The 21,819-nt window shown below is 38.2% G+C and overlaps 1 protein-coding gene across 5 annotated transcripts in view; it reads right to left on the reverse strand.

Annotated features, from left to right (window-relative positions):
- Positions 1 to 21,819, reverse strand: part of col11a1a (collagen, type XI, alpha 1a) — an 86,808-nt gene that overhangs the window by 27,331 nt on the left and 37,658 nt on the right. For all 5 annotated transcript variants that reach the window (XM_044176887.1, XM_044176891.1, XM_044176889.1 and 2 more), the window contains 15 exons: positions 21,566 to 21,619; positions 20,098 to 20,142; positions 19,151 to 19,204; positions 18,952 to 18,996; positions 17,222 to 17,275; positions 16,981 to 17,088; positions 16,813 to 16,866; positions 12,525 to 12,578; positions 10,996 to 11,040; positions 10,752 to 10,805; positions 10,542 to 10,586; positions 7,688 to 7,741; positions 7,006 to 7,059; positions 2,834 to 2,887; positions 2,226 to 2,333 (listed from right to left, as the gene is read on the reverse strand). In XM_044176887.1, coding sequence (XP_044032822.1) covers positions 2,226 to 2,333; positions 2,834 to 2,887; positions 7,006 to 7,059; positions 7,688 to 7,741; positions 10,542 to 10,586; positions 10,752 to 10,805; positions 10,996 to 11,040; positions 12,525 to 12,578; positions 16,813 to 16,866; positions 16,981 to 17,088; positions 17,222 to 17,275; positions 18,952 to 18,996; positions 19,151 to 19,204; positions 20,098 to 20,142; positions 21,566 to 21,619 — 882 coding nt within the window. The remainder of the gene's footprint in view (positions 1 to 2,225; positions 2,334 to 2,833; positions 2,888 to 7,005; positions 7,060 to 7,687; positions 7,742 to 10,541; positions 10,587 to 10,751; positions 10,806 to 10,995; positions 11,041 to 12,524; positions 12,579 to 16,812; positions 16,867 to 16,980; positions 17,089 to 17,221; positions 17,276 to 18,951; positions 18,997 to 19,150; positions 19,205 to 20,097; positions 20,143 to 21,565; positions 21,620 to 21,819) is intronic.

Here is a 21,819-nt window from a genome sequence, read left to right on the forward strand (position 1 = left end):
ATTTTTATTTTATTTATTCATTTATTTCAATATTTTGTTTTTTTTTACTTTGTCTTTATTTTAGTTTAGAAAAAAGAGTGGATAGGGGAAAAAAGAAAAAAAAAATGGGACGAAGAAAAAAACATACACATACCCATGGCACACTTTTTTTGTTGTTGTTTTTCTTTTACTTTGTTTTATTATTCATTCCTTACATTAAAGTGTTGTTGTTCTCTTCTTGCTTCTGCCCTTTTAAATTTTTTTAACATTTTTTTGTGTTATTTATTTATTTTTATTTTACTGATTTACTTATTGATTTATAGAATTGTGGGGCCGGACTGGGTTGGCTGCAGAAAAACAAAAACAACAACAAGTCAAACAAATTCAGAAAACAAAGAAAGCCACTCCTCAGCGGACAGACTCCCTCCCAGACGGTCTAGGAGTGGTCCAAGGCAGGACAAGGCACAAGACCTGCAATGGGCCAGCGCCCTCCTTATAATTATTATTAGAATAATGATATTGTCGTCACACTATATATTTATTATCACTATAACTTTAACACTATGTACTTCTTCTTTTTCTCCACCACACATGGCTTACTCTATACACTAACCTGTCCAGGATCATTAAACACAGATACACTGCCTCTCATCCAAGCATCCAAACATGCACACACACACACACACACACACACACATACACACGCATATCACCCATACCCAACTTAATCTAACCTAATCTCTACTCCTTTTATCATATCACGTTCATCATTGTAACTGCTTTATGTTATTGTCTAATATATCTGTATGTCACTTTTTTTTGTCAAACTTTATTTCACCAACAAAAATAAAAAACAAACAAAAAGAAAATACAATATACTGCTTAAAGGCTAAAAGCTCAAAGGTTCAAAAAAATCTGGGGTGACTCCACATAACACCAAAAACATGTGGACAGAGATCTTTTTTGACTGAAATGAGCAAACAGAGCGCTTGCTATTAGGAAAGACAATAAATATTTAAAAGGAAAAGGAAAAAAGGAAAAATGTGTTCAGCTTCTGCAACTGTTTTCTTGCTCTCCCCCTTCCCTAAACCTTACCTCAGACACTGAACTAACTCTAAAAGTTCCCTTGTATTCTATCTAAAAGAAAGGAATAGTGCCAATAATTGCAGAGCAACCTCATTTACTTCCTGGTCAATTTTGTACACCACATCTCTAAGACAAGGACATTTGACTTCAGAAAAAGTTAGTTCTGGCTTTGTTCTCGTTTCTTTTGTATTGGAAGGCAGACTTTATTTGCAAACAGGGAGGCAAAGAAGAGTGGGCTTGAGAGGTATAAGAGGATTTGGGTTCTGCTGCCAAGACCTCCATAAAGTGTCCCTGGCATACTGATGCACAGGCCTCCGTGAAGAGGGGGAGGAAAGTGGGGCTGTGAGTGGCGGACGGTTTGGAGGTAGTTGATGGACTTGATTAAACTGTCTGCTTGAGGAAGACAGCGAGAAAATGAAATCAGAAGACATGCGAGTTTGAGGGAGAGGATGGGGAGCAGGGGATGCTGAGTGGTCCTGGGAGTCTAGGGGTTGGTTTGGAGCAGCCTATACTTCTACAAAATGGCTAGTGTCTGCTCCTAATGGGCACTCAATTGCTGGCCAGGGAGGGCCCTGGAGGGAATTTAGCCAGGCGCTCCCCAAATCTCAGCCACTGTATCTTGAGCAGTCACTTGCCAGAGTCTTGTATAGAACAGAGAGTAATGGTGAGACATTGGTGTTTGCTGGAGTGTGTTTCTGGGTGAATTTATTGCTATAGATTTATTTCTGCTTTCTCACAGTTTTATTTAAGCAGTCCAGTAGTCTACTGAGCTTTGCATGCCCTCCAGAAATAAAACTGCTTGTGAATGCAGCTGGCTCAATCTGCGAAATCAAATCATGTACGATAATTGCAACCGCATAAGTTCAATTTGAAGCCCACCTCTATACTGTTGATCTCTCTATCAACCTCCATGCCTTCCTCTCTTCAGTGTAACTTACACAAATCTGATACAGCCCATGAGAAAAGCCGAGCCCACACTTTTGAACAAATTACTAAGTATATCTGTTACCCACCATAGGAGAGAAGAGGAGCAATGGGGCAATTTCTAGCATGTTGTGCTACTATAGAAAAACAAATGAGCATTTATTTGAGAAGAATAATTATTAGGAATACTTTTGGCACAGCTAACTACTTTCTGTACAGTTATACTGGACACATACCTTTGCTCCCTCCTTGCCAGCAGCACCTGGAAGACCCTGCTCTCCGGGTGGGCCAGGGGGTCCAGGATGGCCTCTCTCACCAACAGGACCGGTCTCTCCAGTTGGTCCCTAAGATGTCATCACACAGTTGGATATTATTTGCAGTTCAACAAAGCAATGATACAATATGGTTAATATAATTATACAAATCATATGATAATTCCTATTCCATTGATAATTTACACCAATACTTCAGAGCCCATGAGTCAGTAGGTGTTCAAAATCTAAATAAATGAATTATCTATTCACCATACTTTAAGGGCTCAAACATATACACCTGCACTATTGTCTTTTAGTTACCTACAGTAATTCTTTTTCTGATAAGATACTCATCATTGAGGGTGGTGGTCCTCAATACCACTGACACATTGCTCTACATACATATATAATCTTAGCGTTGCCCTGATTAGTTGCAATTTTTTGTTGATCAAAAAATATCTGTCAGATAGCTAGCTTACTACTGCTGCATTGCCTTTTTCCAAATAATAAGCATTTGTTGAGGGGAATCACAATCCCCTCAAGAAGTCACATTCAAAAATGTATTCTTTAATAATAAGTTTATTCTTTACCTGGGGCCCAACAACACCTCCTGGGCCTGGTGGACCAGTTTTTCCTTGGAAACCCTGAAAAAAGATTGTAAAGCCTTTTTTATATGGTTTATATGGAAACATACAGCTTATCTATTAAAACCCAAGTACAGAAACCATAGTGATTCTTCGTGAATTGCTCAGCTGATAAGCAGGGATTTAGGTTTTGGCTTGGTATTTCTTTGATGTAGGAACAAGGGGCTTTCAGGTTATATTCACAATCAAGGACAGAATCTCTTACACTCTAATCACAATGCTGGCTAGTAAATAACTGTAGGCAAATGCACAGTCTTTTCATATATTGTATACATTGATCTCTTCATTAAGTAGATGCTAAGATTACATGATTTTATGGCTTTTAGCTTTTACTGACAGTCAAAAGAAGACACAAACAGGAAACAGAGAGACAGAGATGGAGTGCAACAAAGGTATCTGGCTGGCAAACCAGGCTATCAGGTGCATTCATGAAGTACATGTACCTGACCAGAGACAATACCTTACCATTATAGTGAACCTTTCATTTTATTTTTTAATACAAATACCATGCCTAGAAATGCTATAACTATCTATGCGGTATCTATCTCTTCGGTCTTTCGTAAATAAGTACAAAAATGAAGTATCACATGACCTCAGAGATCGGCTGCTGCAATTCAGATTTACAAAGCAAACAGAGGGATGCAAAGAAGAAGATGGACACTTTACATGTCATTGACAATGAAAAGAAGCAGATAACTCTTTAAGAATGAGAAATGCAAACTAGCTTAACCACCACTAAAGCTAAATGAATTATGTTGGATAACGTGACGTCACAAATGTTCACACACCAATCAGCGTTTAGCAATATTTGATTCTAAATATGATGACAGTTTGGGGGTTGTTTACTTATGATTATAATGCTGAACAAACCACATCCTGATGAAGCTAATTAGCTGTTCCTGAGTATTAAACTCTTAATAAATAATAACTAAGGATGTTGTTTTTTCAGAACTATAACTTTGACTGTTGTCTATTTTTTCATGAATATTAAATGTTATATTGAAATGCTTAAAAATACTTGCTTTGATTCTCCATTAAGCAAGCATTTTTGACATTAATATTATTATGTGAAAGGGCCACTCATAGTGTCAAACCACTGAGAATTCTGACCCAAACTATGCAGCCATAAGCTGATTTTGGATTAAACTGGTCATTGGTTAATTTATTTTCTGGCTTGCAAATAAGTCATGTGTGGATGAGTTTCAAACAATTCATATAAAAGTGTAGGCAGTTGTTTCCATCAAACAAGGTCTGGCAAGCCCAGTGTACACTACCTGCCCAGCATCAACAAATAAAGAGCCAAAACAAACAAGTGGCTGGTTAGGAAAGTAAAGCATCTAACAGCACAAGACCTCTTTAAGTGTCTCAGAGAGTTAATGAGCCAAACCAGAGCTAAAAGACGAGGGAATATTGGCCTTACTTTAGTCTGGTAGCGAGACATGTGACTCCAATGGGATGATAATGTCACTCTAAGTCTGCTGAAAGTGTAATTAGGCATCTGCTAGCTATCACATTAGCCACAACTTCATAAGCTAATGGTATTATTATTCCGCCAGTATGTTTTTGTGTTTTCCTGCTCCGTAGTTGTCAACAGTTGCCTGCAGCTTTAAATTTGCAAATCTAAAACAAGGACATTTTGCAAATTCAACTTTTCCCAGTGAACCTATTTAAATTAGCCATTGCTCAATTTTGCTTTTGCCTGCACAAAAACCAAACAACTACACCATGCATTTTGTTTCCTGGACTAAAGAGCAATTTGAATATAATAATAATAATAATAACATTTATTATTAATTATCCTTTGAATGTTAGCACACAATCTTCTCTGGATGAAAAGAGACCAAGAGTTGTAGTAAACTTGTTGCTTAAGTTTACATTCACAGTGTGTGGTTGATTTGTATTTCAGTATTTCCTATGGGTATGCTTAAGCAGATTCAAACAGCAGAACAGGACAAGGCAAAAAATATAGAAGGTAAACATCTCAAGCATTGACTCCAACACTGCAGCACAAATCAGATAAACTTCTGTCTTCCAGGAGAGGAACAATCCAATTTGTATTGTTTTGAGTCTTCTTCCAAGTACTCTATATTCCCCAAATACTAACCCAATGTGATGTCTATCTAATCTAATGGAGACATATCTGCCACCTTTATCTGAGTTGCTAAATGTTGGTGTGTAGAGAGTAAAACTCTATTTATGGCACTGGGCGATTATCATAAAGCAAACATTTCAAACTCCAAGGGCAGAGTGTTGGGTGTACACTGACTTTTCCACTGATTTCCATTTGATCTCTGAATCCCTCAGTCATCAAACTCCATGCATAAGCAATTTTCACTGAGGTATTGCATTTATAACTAATTTCATTTATAACTTATTACAACCAAAGTTTTTAAATCCAAGTTGATTCTGGCTGACTTATGACTCCGGGCTTATTGATCACTATGTGTTGTGATTCATGGTGATGTATTTATTCAGTGGAAACCCTCAGGCCATGCTGTTACAGCATCAGCCCTGACTCAGTGACACAGACTCAAATTTTTATTTGCACTTCCTCAAATGCAACTTGTGTTGCCGGGGCTGGGTACCTATGAGCATCTTTATTGCTGTCATCTATTCTTACATTGGATGCTTGTGGAGCCTGTTCATCAGCGCATAAATCTACAGCCATAAACACCTTAATTAAGACTCTATCGTTGTCATTTGAGTAGCAGCAAAGGCAGGGAAGAACTCGTGTGTGGTCTATTACGTTATCTATAGGAAAGAGGCAGGCGGAAAGGGAAGCATTAATGATAGAGGTGATGATCTGTCAAGCTTTTAGTAAAATATATTGCCCTCAGAGCCTCGTCAAACCAAGGTGCACTGATGCATACCAAGTACGGAGCAATCGAAGTTGAGAGCAGGGGATTACAACTAGATGTGATCAAGTCAAATTTTGCTTTGTTTTGTTTTTTTATTGTCAGATAAATCTTATGTCCCATGGGATACAGAATCTATGCATCGATGCATCTTCAGTACAGATTTAGTACAGCAATTTCTCATTAAGCTCATAACTGCATTTTGAAAAAAAAACGTACACGAACCACCGTTCCATGCTGCTGCAACAAATTTCATGTTTGCTGGTTTAGTTATACCTCAGTTATCATTGCTCAATTATTTTGGAGCAGGCAATGCTACACAAGGACACCTTGTTGCAACTGGACAAGTTCAGCATCCTTCCACTGGATATTTGCAAACTTGCCAAAGTAACAACAAGATAGAAGCCGCATCAGAAAGGGATCGTTCCCCAGCTCCCTGGTGTCCATCTCTATGTGACAGGAGTCTGAGCCATCTGGATTTACTCAGACAGAATGCAACGTGTATGTGTTTGCGTGTATGTGTGAGCGCACGTGTGTGTGTGCGTGCGTGTGTGTGTGTGTGTGTGTGAATGGAGACAAACAGAAAGACTCAGACAATGTTCACAAGGGCTTTGTCTTTAGAGTTTTGCTTTAAGAGACATGTCTGCCCCTTTGGCATTCCACTGAGATGTTGTATCACTGATTGTAATCCCCTGCATACAAGAGCAATGGAGATAAGGTGCGGAGGAGGAAGAGTGGCGAGATTCAATTAAAGTGCAGCTCACTGATTGGGAAGATCAGATCTATCCTGCAATCAAGAGGCAATTTGAAGAATGACAGCTAAAAAGCTCTCGTTGGCAACTTTAAAGGTAGAATAAGTAGGATTATCCTAAAAAACAACAATGTATAGACTCATGCAAAAATAATCCCTCTTAATCATCACTTATAACCCACTACAAGTGTGTGGCTGTGTCTGGATGCATCTCCAGAGCTGGCACAGCACTAAAACGAAGTTAGGTTTAAATACTACTTATTCTGCCTTTAACCTGAATGGCAGTGAGTATACAGACTACCGGCAACAAACACACAACAAAACTAATTCCTGCTGGATAAAATACAAGATTGGACTGAGCACATTTCAGAAGGTGTGTAGCCCCCAGTGAGTTTCCAGCTCGATGTGAGGTCTTCTGTTTCTGCACTCAGCAGGAGTTTAGAGGCTGAGCCTAAACAAAGCCACACCGGTGACTGAAAGTTCAAACAGGATATTGCATCTTTAGGACTCACCGTCTCTCCACGCTGACCAGGGTGTCCGGGCAGTCCATCCTTTCCAGCTGGTCCCTGTAAGGTAGAAATCAAGATACACACTCACTAGGTAACCTAGTACATTCATCATCATCACATTCATATCTGACGTGAATAATAGCACTACAAATTGGCCCTACTGCTGGAATAAAAGTTTATTTTTCCAGAGAGTTTATTATTGCAGTATTGTGCAAATGCAAGATACAGTACGGACATCATTTTCAGACTAGTCAGTTAGACTACTGGAACACTAATGAAAAAATAACAGGTTCTATTTTTTTGTTGAAAAGAACATCACTGGCTGAGGGCTAAGAGCCAGCTATGAATCTAACCTGAATCGATAGGTGGAAATTACCACTTGTCTCCTGCCTAGACTGGGGAGAGATAAAATGGGTTCTGCTTCGATAACAGTTAGACTAATGATCCCTGCACAGAATTAGGGATATTGCTATGTATTACTGCACCTCATGAACTCCTCAAATTGAATCCATTGTGACTAATAATGTTTGCAAACTACGCTAATTTGCCATTGAGACAGAAGGAAGAGGAAAGGAAGAGACACTGAACCTCAGGAACTAGCTGCAAACCATATATCCTTACTGTAGGTTTTACAGCACATTGAGCTGTCAAGTGCGTATAGTGTCCAGGAAGGTGAAATACTTACAGGGGGGCCCTTTGGTCCAGGAAAACCCACTGGTCCCTGAGGTCCTTGAGGCCCCTGCAGTAAACAAACAAACAGTCAGATTGATGAGAGATGCACAAAGAATAAAGTTATGAGATGGCTTACTGCATTATGCAAAAAGAAAAACAAAACAAAACATTACAATAACAAGAAAAAGTTGGAAGGATATCATGTGGACATATAACCATTTCCAGAGCAGCTTGAGAAAGCAAATTAAAGCTATTCAATATCGAAAAATGATCTAAAATGATGGCTGTTAGGTGAGTCATTGTTCACCAGGTCGTTATAGCGAGCACTTGCTTAAAAAAAGCTTTTGGTCACACTCCCTCCATTATCCAGCCACAGAGAAAAGTGAGTGTGGAATTATGTGGTTCTCTGACTTGTTAGTGGTCCAACTAAGATTACATTCTAAGATTTAGCCAAGGTTTGAGCGGTGATATTTCTTGAAAGGGAACATTTCTGGGGTGAAATATTATAGATAAAAGATTCTGAGTAAGTGAATAAACTGCTTGGTAAAATAAGCCAAACTGTGATATCGCAGGGGAAAAGAGCCAGTCAATAAGGACGTTTTTTTCATAACTGGTCGTATTCCATTGAAGCCTTTAGCTGAAGCCATTAGATGACCAATCATATTGTTTCCCACTGTACAAAGTGAAGTATGTTGATCAGCTAACAAAACTGGCTGTGAAACAAGAGTTTTGAGACAGCCAATTGGATGTTTAATTCATATTTAATTCTATATTGTATGAAGCGTATGTACCCCCTACAACTGTAGTGCATATACTGTATATTTGATTGGTATATTTAATGAGAGAAGTAGAAATAAAATAAAAAAATGAGACAAAAGAAGAGAGAACAGACGGACCCACTTAAGCAAATATTGGGAAAACAAATCAGACACACATGGTGAGAGCCTGTCAGCATGCCACTTACAGAACATGACTGACAGATGTTCATACAGTACATGTTCAAAAGTTGTGTGCTGAATTTGAATTTGTTTGGAAAGCTACTTTACAGTATATTGTTGAGGTAATTTGGGATTTAGGGAGATTAAATATAATTCACATCTAAAATATCCAATGCAAATTGATTGAATCTTTTGCATTCTAATATAAACATGCTTTAAAGCTGATTTTAAAGTTTATCTTTAAATCATATCCATACATCAGATTTGGGTTTACTTTACCTCACTTGCTCTGTTTTGGGACTGATTAAGATATCTAATTTTCAGAAGTTTTTGAAATATTTTTTATTCAAAGAAACATGGACTGCAGAAGCTGTTAAGCAATACAGACAGAGTTCATGACATTACAGTTTGTCCAGCTGGAATTTCACAACTTTGAATCTCTCAGAATTGCTCACAGAATCATGTGTTTCGAAAGTCAAGATCTATCTATCAACATCTGCTTCAACATGCTATGGAGTGTTCTGAGAAACTGCACTCTATGGAAAGTCCTGAAGGACTGAGGGCAGGCATTTTAGCCACATCAATACTCAACATACAGAGAACATTGAGTTGTTTGACTTGTTCATTTAAACTTAACCCCTGACACTCAAATCACCCAAACTGAAAAAGCAGTTGTTTGAGGCTGATTCTAGGACAGGGGTGTACAGTGAGAATGAGTTGCTCACATTTGATGTTACGTTTAAAACAATTACAATGATAGTCTAGATTTAGGAGCACCAACACGAGCACTAACCCGAGTACTGCTTCACAGCTTCACAGCTGACTATTAGCAAAACTAGTGGTCTTAGTGGACACAGTTTACACTGGCCTTTGACACTGGAAACACTGACTGTGACAGTGAATGTGAGCATGTAAGTTGCTGTACCTGGCTGTGTAGCTCATGGGGAAAGCAAGAGGTGCCTTTACAGAGTTTGGTGACACTCCTACATTCTTGTTTTTGCTTTCATCTAACAGAAGGGAGGCTCTGCTTTCTGACGAACTCGCCTTCATCATGCTTTGTCAGAGTTGTAATAAATTCTATTTCTCCTCCCTGTAGTGTTAGGCACATGTTAATGCGAACTGAACACTTGCTGCAGCTGCTTAACAGTTAAAGCCTTTCTTGTTTCATGCCTTCTTTGGACTTTACTAGATTCCAGTCAATGTTTCACATTTTCTTTGTTACACAGCAAAATCAAATTGCACTAAAACACCACTGGAAATCTAACAAAATCTAATGAAAGGTATTTAATAATGTGGCACTGCTGGAAGGTTTTTATTGTGAAGCAACTGCAGAGACTGTTAATGTTGCCACTGCTCAATAAAAATTCCTATAAATCTAGATTTGGACAATTTTCTTTTCTTTTTTGTTAAATCATCAGTTTAAAACACTGCAAAGGAGAAATGTACTTTATTACAACTTGAGAATCGGAGCCAAGCAAAAGGGATTGAAAAAAAAGCACAAATGCTGCTGTCTGTTAGATGAAGGTAGGAACAGGAACATAGCATTAAACAAAACCCCAAATGACAGCAACTGTTCTCCACGACAGTATGTGTATAGTGTGTTGCCTACGTTGCCCTAACCAGAAAACCTATTAACTTGTTTTGGGGCAAGGAAGACTTCATAGAATAAAGAATCACTTTATGTTGATAAAATAGAATACATAAACACACATTACATCAAAAGCTTTACTAGCAAAGAGTCATAGATTTTCAATGACTCTGAATCTATTATTTCTTCACTATTTCCGGTTAAAACTTAGTTTACAGCTTACGATACGTTTAAGTCTAACATCATCATCATAGTGGAGGTGGATGACAATCAAAGCACAATCAAAGATATAACCCTATATGTATTACAGCCATCCCGGACTCAGTGTGTTATGGACTTACTCTCTCACCAGGCGGGCCTGGAGGGCCGTCGTTGCCTGCTGTGCCCTGCAACACACAACAACAAATCATCATCAGTTAATATCTAGTTATGTTTCTGATGTGATGTTATTAGTCAATTTTCATTTTATTTTAAATACAATGTTGTACTGCTTGATAGAGTACTACCCAGTAAAAAGTGTTGTGTTGTTGTGATTAGTATAGTTGGTGTACCTTGGGACCTGGTTTTCCAGTTGGACCTCTAGCTCCTCGAGCGCCACGAGGACCCTACAGAGAGTGAAAAAAACTCAAGAGTCAAACCGGAAGACTAGTAATACTATGTCCAAGTTACAACAGTCTAAATGATATCAAATCCAAAAACTGTTAGAATGCATATAATTCAGGTGTATGCAAGATGATTAGAAACTATTTTATTAGTTTTATTTATCGTAGAAATCATGGAGTAAAAAACACATACCGTTGGACCTCTTTGCCCTCTTGGACCAGGTTTGCCTGCAATGCCCTGTTAGATAATCAAAGGCAAAACATTTTAGGCACTCACACATACTTCCTGCGTGTCATTATTCAACATGAATCCACTTCTGACAGCACTCCAACATCTGTCCTACAGAAAAGAGCTAAAATCACTTATACAGTTCCAGACAGCCCCAGAACAATTTCCGAATTAGTAGCCCCAGATTCCTTTATTTTAAGAGAATAATTAAACTGTAGTTTCCTGATCTTTCAGTGCATTGCATGACACTGAGACACATCTTACTTGCATGAGTCTACCAATGATGAAATATGTGAGCTATGATCACTAATATCCTTTGTAGTGGCAATTCTGCAGAATAAAGAAACACTCAAGGCAACCGCTTGTCTTTCTGTAGGTTTACTTCAAGCGTCTGCAGACGGGCTCACAGCAGCAAAACATACATCAGTATAATCTGCTCTGAATGAGTACAGAGGGAAAGGAGCATCAGTTATTTATCCAGTCTTCAGGCTCAGGCTCCTCGGCTTGGGGAGAATAGTGTTCCTGAAGTCTGGACATAACAGTCAATAGCATGTTTTATAGTTCCATATCATCATTATCAATTAACTGTTCTCATCACGCAGTCCAAACAATCATACACAGATCAAGTATTGACGCCAAACAGTTATGTGCCTGGTACACATACGAGTCATATGTATATATGTATATATATCAGAGAGTCCTGTGTATGTTATACAATCATGCAGTCCATTTGTTCTTACCATTACACTTTGTTAGAAAAAAGTAAACGACAGGTCACATCTCAATGACAACAAAAAGCACTGGAGTTGTGTGTTTATAGATACAATGTGCACTTTTTGAATGGCAACAAATAATTTGTTAAGTAGTATTATTTCCACTGGGTGGCTGACTAAAGCAGCAGAAACAGCCTACCAACAAATGCAGCGAAAATATTTCTACGATAGCTGAATATGGCTTGCTTTTAGGAAAAAATATTTAATTTTGGCAGGTAGCCTTGGCATGAGTGAGAAAATGTACTTCAAAGTGTACATTAAATGATTCTGATGTACTCAAGAAAGAAATTATCAAATTTCCTTCCACCACATAATTTGGAATGGATACTTTTTTTCTATCATTACTGCCATGAATCAGTTTTATTAAGGTAAATCAAGATAAGCCAGCAATATTGTGGCTATTGCATAGATAACTGTTGAAAGTAAAACCTGTACCTTGATCTCTTTCTCAGCACTTCTCAAAACTGTGTCAGTGCAACCTATTTTTTTCAAGCCTAGAAATGGGGAGAGGGGCTCAATGAAATCACAATTGTTTCCACATCTTTTGTTCTCTCCCCATCATTGATTTTGCTGCTGTTATTTTTTGTGCCAAGTAACCATACAGATGCCTTTATAATAGGAATCAATTTTCTTTTGTGCTGGGATATGATGGCGTGGTGATTTTCATACACAAACAGGCTACAGTGTGTGTACTCAATGAGTGTGGGTGTGTTTTCTTACCCTGGCTCCTTTCTCGCCATTGGCTCCAGGGAACCCAGGGAAACCGCTCGAGCCCTGTCAATAGGAGAGGGAGATATCATGGAGGGGAATGAGAGAAACAAGAGAGAGGCTGGCTGGGTCAGGGCATGCATGATAATGAAGGCTTATCCTGTATTTATCTGCACTATTGTTGGATATCATCTTCAGCTACACACTGTAGTTTCACACGGTTAACACCATGGTCCTTGTGTAAAATTCCAAGCATTTAGCATGAGTTTTGAAATATAAAACTGATCACTTCCATGACCATAACACTTTGTTCCTTCCTGATTTGTTAATGTTGTTAAAAAATGTCTCTACTTCAGTTGGGTTGAACACCACTATATAACACAATGAACGTTTTTAAATTTGTAAAACACATTCTCTGAAGTGAAAGTTTTACATAAAAATAACCTAACAATTCCTGCCTTCTCAAGAGAATATATCAAAGTCACAAACTCCCCCCACTCTGCTATCTCTACCATGTATGTGGGGAACACACGCACACACACATACACAAAGAGAGGAGGACTTTAAAACAAAAGGCTTAGCATAAGACCCCTGTAAACACAAGGCAAGGTGACATGATTTTTCCTTTAGTCAGACTCTGTGAACACGTTGCATTGGCGGGCATTCAATAGAATTAATCAATGACGAACCTTGACTTCCTCCAAATGTAAGATTTCCACTTCACTACTGCGCAGTTATGTCTAATAGGCTATTGTCTCTCTAAAAGTTTGCACTGTCAAACTTTGATTTACTTGTTAATTTAGTTCATCATGTTTTGAGCTTGTGAGTCATTTTCAGACACCCTTAGGCTGTCTGAACCACGCACAACCCTTGAAAGTTTGTAAATTCCAATCAAATATTTTGCTCATTACTAAAATACTGATTGTGGGTCTAACAACCACTGATATTAGAGTCATGCCATCAGCATAATAATACACAAGGGACGTGAACACTCTCTTTGCAGTATTCTGATGAAGGACAAACAGTATACTGTGGCTGTGAGTCCCATGGGAAATGCTTAGACATGCCTGTGGCACTGCTTTATCAGAATCCAAGCTGGCAGCACCTGTCAACATCAACTCATGATCACTTAGACAGACGCTTACAGAAACTACTTCTACAGGATCATCAGATGTGTGGGTAAGCTTTGAATCCACATGTAGAATGGATGGTGGGCAGCGGGCGCGATGATTTGATGTGAGAAATAAGCAAGTCATGCATGTCATCAGCTGTTACAAGGATCTGAATTATATAGTTTATTCTATGTTCTGGTAAATTCTGCACTGTTCTGCACTGCTCTTCCAGCACAATCACAGCTAAAACTAACAGAGTTTGTGGGGAGGGCTGGTACAAACAGTGTTTATGGGATATGTTTTAATTTTAAGAAACACTACAGCAAACTGCTGGATTGAGAATCTTATTAGTTTACAACTTATGTGCCATCGTAATTTTGTAAAAATGAATAGACAATAATTGACGTTAAAGTTTTCTGAAATATGTTCTAATAAGATATACTTAATTAAGGGTTTATAAGTAATAGCTAATACCTTTAAGAATGGTTAATAAATGATTTACTAATGAGTCACAGATCAGTTATAAGGAATTAATAAAATGAAGTTTTTGGGTTGCCAGGCTGTGAAATATCCCTTTGGCTGTTGTTTATCCTTTCTATTTGGTAATAATGGAGTAATGAATCTTGGTAATGCTCGTTGGTTTCTCACTTTCTAACAAGCCATTAAGTCTGCAGTTAAAAAGTGTTAACATGCTGATAACAAATGTATTTTGATCAAAATGCTCTGCAGCACCATCCCAGGAGGAGGTCTAACAGTCCATTGGAGGAGTCTTTCTAATTATGGTAATTAAGAGCTAAAAAGACAAAACAAGTGTCACGCTGGTGGAAGATAAAGGAGGGCCAAAAGTTGTTGTTTTTTTTACAACCTGGCAACTCAAAAGTTGTTCTTAGTAATAGATTATAAGTGATCTATAAAACATTAAATGATTATATATATATATATATATATATATATATTGTTGCTACCCCTTGTAAATGGTGCCTTATTAGAAAGGGGGACCAAGGTTTCCACAGGTACCACCTTTAACCCTCAGAGGCCCACAACTGCAACATCTATGTGAAACTGTCTAGTAGTACCTATTCATGACTGAATATAGACAAGCACTTCATATCCCAACACCCCAGACTCAAAACTGTATCATAGAGACATTTTTGGCAGGAAAATATTAATACTGTAAGAGATACCAAATTCCAAGTTCAAACAACATGCCTGTCTCCCACTGACCCCCCGGCTGTCTCTTTACGATCAATTTCAACTATTTTCCAAGTAAATATTTGACCTGAGGTATTTTTTCCCTTTATTCTAAAGATGTTTATTGATAGAAAACTTGAAAAAATTAAATTAAAAGTATAATACACATGATTTGGAAGAATTTGTGTCAATGTTGCAAAAACACAACACCGGGCTTCAATCAGAATCAGAATCAGAATCAGAAATACTTGAATACTTGATCCCCGAGGGGAAACTCTTTTGTTACAGCTGCTCCCTATCACGTCAGTGCACACAGGGATAGAAGTTCTAAGCAATCAGAATATAATACACTATAATACAGGCAAGATAAATTAAGTAGAAAGTGGATTTACCGGTTGATTATAAGTATGTACGGTATAATAATTTATTTATTTTTTTCAATGGGCTCACTTATTCACACAAAAGGCCCCATCACTGAGTCATGAGTAAATTCATCAATTTTGCCACCTATGGCAATATACAGTGTTTATATACTGTATATACAGTATGTATATATGGGTTACAGAGTTAAGGTTAAGGGTTAATCCTGTTTATATATATAGCATTTAAAGCATGTAGACATGGTCAAGACGATCTGCTGAAATTCAAACCAAGCATCGGAATGGGGAAGAAAGGTGATTTAAGTGACTTTGAACGTGGCATGGTTATTGGTGCCTGACGGGCTGATTTGAGTATTTCAGAAACTGAATTTTCAGCTCTAGGGTTTACAGAGAATGGCCCGAAAAAGAGGAAATATCCAGTGAGCGGCAGTTCTCGGGGCGAAAATGCCTTTTTGATGGAAGAGTTCTGAGCAGAATGGCCACAATGGTTTGAGCTTATAGAAAGGCAACAGTAACTCAAATAACCACTCGTTACAACCGAGAAATGCAGAAGAGCATCTCTGAACACGTCGACCCTTGAAGCAGATGGGCTGCAGCAGCAGAGGACTACACCGGGTGTCACTCCTGTCAGCTAACAACAGGAAACTGAGGCTACAGTTGGCACAGGCTCACCAAATTTGGGAAAAAAACATTGCCTGGTCTGACGAGTCTCAGATGGCAGGGTCAGAATTTGGCATAAACAACATGAAAGCATGGATCCATCCTGCCTTGTATCAACGATTCAGGCAGATGGTGGTGGTGTAATGGTGTGTGTGTGTGGGGGGGGGGGTTCCAATAACAAGCCATTTTCTTACAGTTTTTATCGTGCAGAAATGCATTATAGCATAGATTACAATTACAATTTTAACTAGTCAAATTAATTTGCTTTTTATTGTGCTCTATCAAACATGTCAATAAAATTCATTTTTAAGATACATATTTTGATATTAGTGAATCATCGATGCCTAATAATCTATGGACTTTGTTAAAGTTTAAGTGGTGATATTTGTGAGCGATAAGACTTGCTGTTGCATGCTTAGGAATGTTTTCAAAAAATCCACCAAAAACCAAAAAATGAAAAAAAAACTATTTTCTTGATCTTGCAGTTTAAAAGTAGAAAAGAAAATGACATCAATAAAATCAATGCTTGGGTTTCAGAGGGTTAAAAATAATATTAGTAATGCTTCATTTCCAGAATGAAATATTTCTTTATCAAAACATGTATTGCACAAATGATAGCACTAAAGCCTTTCTCCTCCCCAGGGATGCAGGTAACACTTATCTGCTTTGACTGTCACGCTGTACTGCATCTGCACTAAAATGGTTTATCTTACCAGCTGAGTGTTTTCACTATGAGCAGTTTCTAATAATTCTTTACATGATAAAGGACTGACAAGAAATCATCACGCTGTCCAGTGCAGACATTTCTGTCGTACGCATTTGTTGTGTTATGCCAGCATACCGTGACACCTTGACAGTTCTGATAACAGAGCAGACTGCTGCAGATTCAGTCCGAAATTACAACCAAAAAAAAAAAACAACCCATCCATTATTGTGGTTAGAGTGACGCTAACTTACCTTAGGTCCTTGCCTTCCTGGATAACCTGGCAATCCTGGAACGCCCAGTTTACCCTGAGAGACATTAAGAGCACAAGTTGTCAGCCCAGCAACACAACTTTAGCACAAGAGATGAAAACATGGCTAGATATCGGCTTTCAAAGATCCTCAGTACTTAAGCACTATTACCTTTTCTCCAGCAGGACCAATGGGACCTGACTCCCCGTTGGGGCCAGCTCGGCCTTTAGGACCCTCAGGACCATCCTCTCCACGGGATCCAAGCATGCCAATCTCACCCTATAACACAAACACATACAGAGAATATCCCAACGATGTACAGTAACTCCTCCATGTAAAGACTAAAAATCAGACTGGATATGTAGGAAGGTATTTGTATGACAGATGATGTTATTTCAGAAATGCTTCTCACTCGGTCTCCTTTGATTCCCATGTCTCCCTTGAAACCTGGGAAACCATCCTCGCCCTAAAATGAGATAAAAAGAAGTTGTTGCATTTGCCAGTGACTCATTGGTTATTTCATTATATTGTTGTGTAAGGCATTCGTTTATTTCCCACTAAGAGACTTTGACATGGACTATTTTCTTCATTTCACTGGGGAACTTATTAAGTCTCCTGACATTTTGTATTTATTGAACATTTGTTAACTATTCAGCCTGCTCATGTGCACTCTGTGGATCACAGGCTTGATGCTGCTATCTGCTGGCCAGATAGTGGAACAGCATATGCAAGGAACTGTGCTCAGCTGCTGGTAGATGAGCTGTGTTGTATTTCCATATGCTCTACATTTAGCACCTGCTCCAAATGATTTTAGGCATTTGGTATTTGGGAAATATTGATGAAATAAACTAAACAAATATATATATATTAATATATATATCTAATTCGAAGATATAACAAATTTTCAAACATTATACACTGAATGAAGATCTCGTACAATGAAAAGGAATGAAAAATAACCCAGATAATAATAATAGAATGGATGCTGGAGAATACTGTTTGCTTCAGCCAAACCTCTGTCTCTTTTCTTTGACACTTTCTCTTTCTAGTCTGTCACCTGTCCATGTTTTCAACCCTATCTGATGCATTATGCAGCACTGAGCATGTCTGTTGCCAGCAACTCACATCACGAAGACCACACACACACACACACACACACACCTGAGGTAAAGCACATCCTTTATTCATAACAAACCCTTTCTCCTCAAGGTTTGGCTTTTGAATCTCTTGCTATAAATAATTCAATAAAAAAACTGATATGAATACCTCTCATTGTAGAGAGAACAACACCCTTCAGTCAGATAATGGATTTTATTTAGCAGCATAACTGTATTGATCTTAAATAAATGTCATGCATATTAAAAATCAGCTTAGTTTAAATTCTACATGGTGACACACACAGTTGAACACTTCGAAAGTGCTTGAGATGGATTGCGGTGTTCTTTGAAACCAAAAGCCTCGAGCATGACAGCTTTACATTCAACAACTGATTGAGGGTCACTCCAAGAAAGTCTCTGTCTCCACTGAAGATGGCTATCGACTGACCTCTGCAGGGTACTTTCAGGCTGCAGCAGCCGTCCACTCCAGCTCAAAAGAGTCAAAACAAAGTTATATTATATATTTACAGGCTGTTCCCAAACTTTATTTTGCTGTCATCACCTTCATCACAAAGTGCAGTTCAGCCAAACTCTCTGACATGTGGCGTGTCAATTTGGACAGCATGTTTAAACGTTGTTTTTGACAGAAATAAACCCATTGAATTCAGCCTGATTTTAGTCTGTTGATTCAGTTTGGCAAATGATTTATTAAACAGCACTTCCAACACCAGATAGAGATCTTAATGGGATCACTATGATGTTGTAGGTTGGGAAGAGCAAATTTCCCACACCTGAAAAATATCTGCTGCATTAGTACAGCATTTGAAATAAATTGTTTCCAGTGTTGCCATGGGTCAGAATATTTACTTGTAATAATCGTTGTTGACGTATAAGTATTTGTCGACAAGCATCTTTTACTTTGTAATTACATTAACATACACTGTAAAGTATGATTCCTAACCTTTTTTGGCTGCTCAGTGGCTATAACCTGGTGGTAAATTGAAAAATGATGTGGAAACAATTTAGCATTTTAACAAGTTCATACCTTCTCTCCCTTTGACCCCTTGAGACCACGGACACCATCGGCACCCTATTGGGAGACAGGAAAGAGAGATTAATATGCATTATAAACATAAGAGAATACAATACAATTATGCACAATAGAATATAAGGGAGGACTTTCTAAACTGGTGAGGAATAAATGCAGCTGGTCAATCAAATGTCCACATGTACTGAAACCGTACCTTGACACCACGAGGGCCAGGATAACCAATAGGACCCTGTGGACCTGCTGGACCCTGGAGAGAAGAAAATAGTACGTGGTTACTATAGCAAATTCTTTTCAGTGTGGTTGGAAGAGGTGTAGGTGTTCAGAGATGGAATGCACCACTGCATTTCTTCATTCAAATACACTGACTAATGTAAATACTTTGTCTTAAATTGGCTGTGCTCTCCATTACAAAAGCCCTTGATTACATTTGCATCAGAAACTGGGCAACAGTGAATGTTTTATCCACGTATGTAAAGACAATGCTCATAAAACTAACTGTACTAATAAATATTATCGTTAATCCATCACAGGAGCTTGAGGACATATTCCTTGATCCAAACACAAAGAAAAGTACTAGATAACTGACTCTAAATTACAACGTGTTCTGTTATATAAAAGGCTTGTTTAAATTAATATCAGTTGACACAAAAATGCACATTTTTCTTCTAGAATTTAAAATTAATTTATCCATTTATTTAGTTATTTTTTCTTTGACAACTAACCACACTATTATCATTCATGTTGTTGTCGAGCTAGTTAGTTAAATTTGCCACCTAGTTGGTTAAGTAGAACTAAAAGTAGTGCTTCGGAATAATGGGATTGAATGTGTTATTTAATGTGAGTAATATATTAATAAATAAATAAATGATGAAATAAATTTGATTTATCCAGGTGGACAAACATGTAAAGTTATCCTGTTGTCCTACATGTCCTATATGCTTACATGCCTAAGACTTGTCTTTGGAGTACATTACTGTACTCCAGTACGAGTTACTGTACATATTATTTTAACATTTTTAAAACACTACCTTAAGTACTTCAACTGTACTGAGACATTTTGGTAGTCTTTTCACCGCAGCACACACACATGCAAATAAATATCTTGCCAAAATGACTCAATTCCTTCTTAAATACACCTACCTGGGCTCCTTTCTCTCCAGGTGGACCCTCCTTACCAGGATGGCCCTATAAAATAAGAAGTCACAATGTGGTTAAAAGTGGTTGTTACAATATTGTTTTTAAACTAAACCCTCAACAAATGTATTAACAATTTATGGTGTTGAAGCATCTTTGCAAACAAGAAGTGCAGTATATGGTGTTTTCCACCATTATCTACACGGGGGAAAGTTTTGCATTTTGTCTCATTCACACCAGTAATGCAGGTTTTTCCCTAGTCCTCTGGGTGAAAGACATGTCACAGTGTTTTTTCCACTGCACAAATTCAGTTCTGCGCGTTAATCAGTGAAAGAGATGTTGTGCGGTCTCACGCAAACAGCTGACGAGGCTTTGCATATTCGTGGGAGTATTAGGGCAACACAGGAGGGAAACTAACACTAAGTGATGTTGTGTATGTCAGTAAAGCAAAAAATAAAAAAGGAATAAATTGACTTTACTCAGTAGCAGTTTGAGGCAGATTAATAAGATTACTAGTGTGGTGGCCAGTGGTGGTGTCAGAGTGATGGGGCAGGTAGACATGGCCATAGAAACGGCTCGATACACACCGTCACACACACACATATGGAAACCTTTAGCTGCAAACACCTGGCACTTTCTATTTGAGGTGCAACGCTGAAGCAGAGGGCTGTAAATCACCAGGCTCTGGGGCCTGAGGGCAATTAAAGGCTGCCTGCTTCTTGAACTTAGACACCACTCCTAGCGAGGGCAGAGAAGGAGGAATGACATGAAAGACTACAGGTCTAGAATAACAAAACTCAAAGGCACATTATATTTCTGCTGATGAGAAATGCCTTGAGAGATTTCTGAGGCACAGTTCTGCAGTATTTCACAAGAAGGCTCACTGTGTGTCATACACCAAAAGGGTAAACTCATCAAAACACAGTCTATACACATTTTTTATTATTATTGATTTATTATTGCAGAACACAGTCTAAAGTCTAAACTGCATTATTGAGCTGGTAATGTTAGGTTTTTTTAGTTATATCAAGATCTTGTTTACAAAATGAATATTATAAATGAATATAATTAATGTAATTTTTGTTTATAAACATGGCTGTTCCCTTTATGATGGCCACTGATAACATTTTACATAAAGTTCCACATCTCTAAGATGGGATGTCCAGCGACCTTCTGGAAATACTACCTGACCTGCATTGCATGCCCATGTATTATTTAACAGTTTGATGAGCTCTGGTATAAAAGGGTCATACACAGGTCAGCTCTGTGCTGGGAATGATGGGTTGAACACATCCACCACATTACTTATTCACTCCAAACTGCTTTTATACCATATTCTGTACAGTTGTAGGAACAAACCTGTGTATGTACTGTCAAGAGTTTCAGAGAGAGTTTCAGAAACAACAGCGTCTGAGGTTTGCATTTGTAATACTGATATACTGTATGTACGTATATAGGTGATAAGAGCACGCACGGGAGGCCCATCAGCTCCAGGTAATCCAGGCAACCCCGACCTGCCCTGAGGTCCCTGTATGAGGAAAAGAAAAAGACAAACAAGATTAGAGTTTATAACAAGTTTCAGAATTCTCTATTGCCTAGGCCACAGTGCAGAGTTCATTCAGAGTGTCTGCAGGTTCCAAAAAGCCAAACATAAAACATTTTATGACCTTTACTTTGTTACCTGGGGTTGGATTTAAGAGAGCAGTCTGTCCCTGATTAAACAGGGCT

The sequence above is a fragment of the Siniperca chuatsi genome, linkage group LG19 (assembly GCF_020085105.1).
Source record: "Siniperca chuatsi isolate FFG_IHB_CAS linkage group LG19, ASM2008510v1, whole genome shotgun sequence".
In the NCBI taxonomy this organism is placed as follows: domain Eukaryota; kingdom Metazoa; phylum Chordata; class Actinopteri; order Centrarchiformes; family Sinipercidae; genus Siniperca; species Siniperca chuatsi.